The 4,686-nt window shown below is 28.5% G+C and overlaps 1 protein-coding gene across 1 annotated transcript; it reads right to left on the reverse strand.

Moving 5' to 3' along the window:
• Nucleotides 1–2,690: 2,690 nt before the first annotated feature.
• LOC133034774 (cysteine proteinase inhibitor A-like) lies at nt 2,691–4,097 on the reverse strand. The gene is made up of 2 exons (XM_061110163.1): nt 3,628–4,097; nt 2,691–3,013 (listed from the first exon to the last, which is right to left on the reverse strand). Exons 1-2 carry the CDS (start codon nt 3,937–3,939, stop codon nt 3,002–3,004), a joined length of 324 nt encoding a protein of 107 aa, XP_060966146.1. The 5' UTR covers nt 3,940–4,097; the 3' UTR covers nt 2,691–3,001.
• Between the last annotated feature and the right edge of the window lie 589 nt (nt 4,098–4,686).

Here is a 4,686-nt window from a genome sequence, read left to right on the forward strand (position 1 = left end):
TTAGAGTACAATTGTCAAAGAAAAGATCTGGGCCCTAAACCATAAATGAGCATATTTCATTTGAAAAGCTATAAGGTTTAAGGGTTACATATTTTATTATCCATCTCACAACACTAGAATTGTGGAATTAAGAATTGACTTGATCAGTGGGAGTGATCAATCTAGGAACCTAGTTTCTGAGAAAGATCATTCATATTTTCTCAAACTTCCACCTCAAGTGTTAGATTAATTATGATTCACAACAACCCTTAAGATTACTGGTTATTGAGAATTCATAACTAATCAATAATAATATACAAGTCATTGGTAAAATTCTAATAAGTTATGTTATTTAGTAATTGCTTACAATTTCTAAAATAACATGCTATTGAACCATTTGCTCTTTTAAGAGTTTGCTGGTCCATCCTTAAGATGACTTATTAGAACAGTAAGATCAATGTATTCTAGTGATCACATTTTGTACAATAAGAGTTCAACTACAATATTAATTTGAGACACAAATTAAATTATAGAATGATAAAGAATTGAAGTTGTAGTACAATATGCCATGAATGAAAAAATGAATATCTTAAAGAGCAATAAAGTTTATCTTTAGTAAAGTTGCCTAATGGGGTGGAGAACATTAATTAAGCATAGGTTTTTTCACCAATAATATTCATTAGGCAACATTGAGAAACATAAAGATATAAAAGAATATTCATTGCTAAGAAGTTCATTTTGAACTAAGAATCAATAACAAAGGAGATTTACATTCTCACTTGTTTTTATAAAAGATTCTATTATAGACCTTGGCATTTGTTGCTTGTTTTAATTCATTAATCAATTCCAAACAGTGAACTAGAGGAGAAGGTATACAGACTGCCATAAAGATTTTCCTCTAATAGTGGTGAACATATGCAAGCTTAAAGTGTCTACCTATAGATTAAAACAAACATCTCACAAATTGGTATTATATCATCTTTTCCTTTAGGTTTGAAAAGAGAATTATGGAAATAATTATATACCAGAAAGTTAGTGGGAGTAATATTTGTTTTATACGTAGACAATATGTTACTTGCAAATAATGATAAAAGTTTTCTATATAAGTTGAAATAATTCATAATTTCTATATATAATTTTAATTAATTAGAGAGTAGCCACAGCATCTCTGATTAAATAAAATTATGTATTATTCATCTGATATAACTTTTATCTTTAAGTGTGATAAATTCAACTCGAACCAGCATCTGAAAAATGATCTGAAGTGAGAATAAATTAAGAACATTCATTTGCTTCTATTTTAGAAGCCTAATGTATGCCTAAGAGTCTGAATAAGACTTTGCATTACATCTGTTTCAGGATCGTTAAGTAGTATCAGAATAACTAAAGTTAAGACCACTTTATTTTTCATACAAAGTGATGAGGTATCTTTAAGATACTAAAAATTATATTCATACATATTTTAAGATGAATTGACCATCTGGAAATATAGTTAACCAATTAGATTCTAACATACTTCACTGGTTGTATTTATTCACGTAAATCAATATTTTATTACGTCCTTAAGATTACCAGTAAGTTATATTGTAGAGAATCTTGATTGTTATTTCCACTATAGAAGTCAGATTCATTTATTGTTTTGAGGATACATCTCGTATGATGTATTATAGAGTTTCATAGTAGGCTTAGAGTTCAGAATTACAGTTTCATTAGGCCATTAAGAAAATTTTGCGATAAATTCAGCTACAATATTTATGGCTAATAACTCTAAGAGTACTGGTCGAAGCTAGCATATCGACATTAAGTATTTAGCCATAAAAAGGCGTGATAAGTGGTCATTAATCACGCAAACTGAATTGGGTGATCGCATAGATCCTTGACTAAAGGCATGCCGCAACACAAATTCAAGGATCATAAAGTAAATATGGGATTCAATTAACCCATATGCAGTTTTTTTATTTGTACAACCAAAAATTATTTTATAAAACTCTAATTTCGATATTTTCTCATATTTATGTGCACCTTAATTTCATCTGAGAAAATTATCGTAAGAGGACCTGAATAAACATAAGGGTTAGGGTTTATTCACTTAAGTACATTGCCACATAAAGTACATTGTTATATAATAAATATATCGTAATACATGGAAGATAATACTCGACTTATAATGAGGACATGTCGCTATGATTCGTATGTTTATTATATAATGAGGAACGTTTGGGTTTGAATGTTTTAGTCTAAATGCTGACCAAGTGGGAGAATATAAGAATATTTTTATATTAAAGGAAATATATTTCTATTTAAGGAAATAAATAAATAATTGATTTTCTGATAAATGAATATTTTATATTCATTGAATCTGGACAAAATCAATTATATAATATTCTATATATGGTCAGATTTCTATATTCATTACCTGATTTGATTTCCTGAATTAATTGTCAAAATATTCTGACAATTAATGTGGCACAGATACTGATGGAGTATCTCACCTATAAATATAGGGTCTCGGTCCCCGAGCTCCTCACTCATTCTGTTCATAACAGCAAAATCCATCTAAAGAGAGTTGAGAGAGCGAGGAAGCCCGATTACCCACATCAACCAGTTTTCTTTGCAGATCAAAGCTTATGTGGGACTAAAGCTCAAGAATCAATGGCTGGAGGTATTTCGATCCTTATTCATAGTGTATATATGTTTGATTTAATTCCGCATTTTATACATAAACATATATATTTCAGTTTATACATATAAATGTCTAACACATTATACACAAATAGTAACACAAGTAGTAAAGGAGAATACATTCTTCTGAGTAAAATTCCTTGATTTTACACATGAGTATGAAAATAAATAATAATAAAAAAAAAAAAAATACAACAACATCATATGAAAGTATAAACGAAATAATACATTGAAAAGAAGAAAGACGTCACGTGAATCCGAATCACAGTTCTGGCATTATATATATTTATATATATTCTCAGAATTATTTTGGCTCCATTAATCGATTAACTCCCCCACATTAGTCATCATCCTGAAAATATTAATTAGTTAATTGACAGGTGGAAATGGTTTAGATTAGTTTAATTACTGTTAAATCATACATACATACATACATATTAATTAGTTATATGATTTATCCTTTTCATATAGTCTCAAACATTATCAACAATTCAAGGATGTATGCACATAGATATAAGTATATGAATCAAATTAATCATGATAATTAATAGACTAATTAGAATTTTTGCTCCTTAAATTATTGAGATTGTTAGATTTAAGGTTTAATTTCATTCAATTTTACTATTTCATTAATTGTTTATGTATTGAATCATGCTCCTCAAATTTTGATATCTACCAAATCATGTCCCTCGAACCTTGATATATACTAAATCATGTCATTTGAACTTTCATCCATGTTAGACTTTTTTTTTACTAAAATTAGACAAAAGTCCTTAAATCTAACAATGTCAATAGTTCAAGAGATATTTTTAACGATCTCAAAAGTTCAGAGAACATGATTTCGTACATCTAAAAGAGGGATAAAAATTCTAATTAGCCTTTAACAAAATAAATGAATCAAGGATGTATGCACATAGATATACGTATGGATCAAATTAATCATGATAATACATATTAATTGCGTACCTTGAGTACTCTAAGAAGTACTAAAGACTGGGCTTCCTTTGAATTGTCTTGAGACTTGACCAAAACTGGGGAAACGTAAAGAAAAGTGATACCCTGATCGGTGTCTAGTGCATGCAATTGCATATAGTACATCATACCAGAAACAACCTCTTGTTGATTGGCATATGCTATCTTCACAAGCTCAAGAACAGACCCACCATTATTAACATTCTCTTTCTTGTTATGTTCATCGATTGCAAAACGACCAAGTTCTTCTATCATTGGATCATTCTCAAATCCTTCCACTTCCCTCAGTATCCCCACTTCTTCCATTCCTATATATGTTAATTAATTAACTTAATTTCTAAACTCTCTGCAATTGCTTTCCTTTTCGATATCTTGATTGATCTTCTCTCAATCTTTTATTATATATATGCTGATTTTGCTTTATTTTTAACTACTCAATTCAAGACTAGCTACACAACATTTATATACTAATTCATTTATGTAATAAGTTTGGTGCTTAGTTGATCATCTTTGAAAGGAACCCTTTGAGATTATTATTTTAAAATAAAAAGTTAGTGTATAATTTTTGACTAGTTTTAGCACCTCTGACTTTCTTCTTGCTTGTGTTTATTTATTTAGTATTGAAAATTTGCACAACTATATAGATCTCACACTTATATTAAATAACTCTATTTAATTAAAATTATTGATTTAAAAGTTTTTTTTTTTTTGTTAAAATTAATGATTAAAATTAACACTGTTAAATTAATTAATTATTTTTTTTCCTTTTTTTTTTTATTAAAAAAAATAATTTTAAATATTTAAATTTAATTTAAAAATTAGAGATGTTTTTTTTTTTTTTTCACAAAGGAAAACTTCATTAATTAACAGAACAAATACACCCTTAAGCCTCTTTTATACAAACAACAAGAAAATCAAAGCCATTTGTGATTGTTCCAATGCCCAAGGATTACAGCCCCACAGCCTCTCTCTCGTGGGCTAACCAATGCGCCCCTACTAACATCTATCTAATGCAAATATCTCATTTATGAGCAGCTTAAAGGCAACTGAGAG

The sequence above is a fragment of the Cannabis sativa genome, chromosome 2 (genome assembly GCF_029168945.1).
Source record: "Cannabis sativa cultivar Pink pepper isolate KNU-18-1 chromosome 2, ASM2916894v1, whole genome shotgun sequence".
NCBI lineage: Eukaryota > Viridiplantae > Streptophyta > Magnoliopsida > Rosales > Cannabaceae > Cannabis > Cannabis sativa.

Bases quoted from the DNA above. Each gene is read 5' to 3' on its own strand.
- LOC133034774 (XM_061110163.1), bottom strand. From the start codon at position 3,939: ATGGAAGAAGTGGGGATACTGAGGGAAGTGGAAGGATTTGAGAATGAT.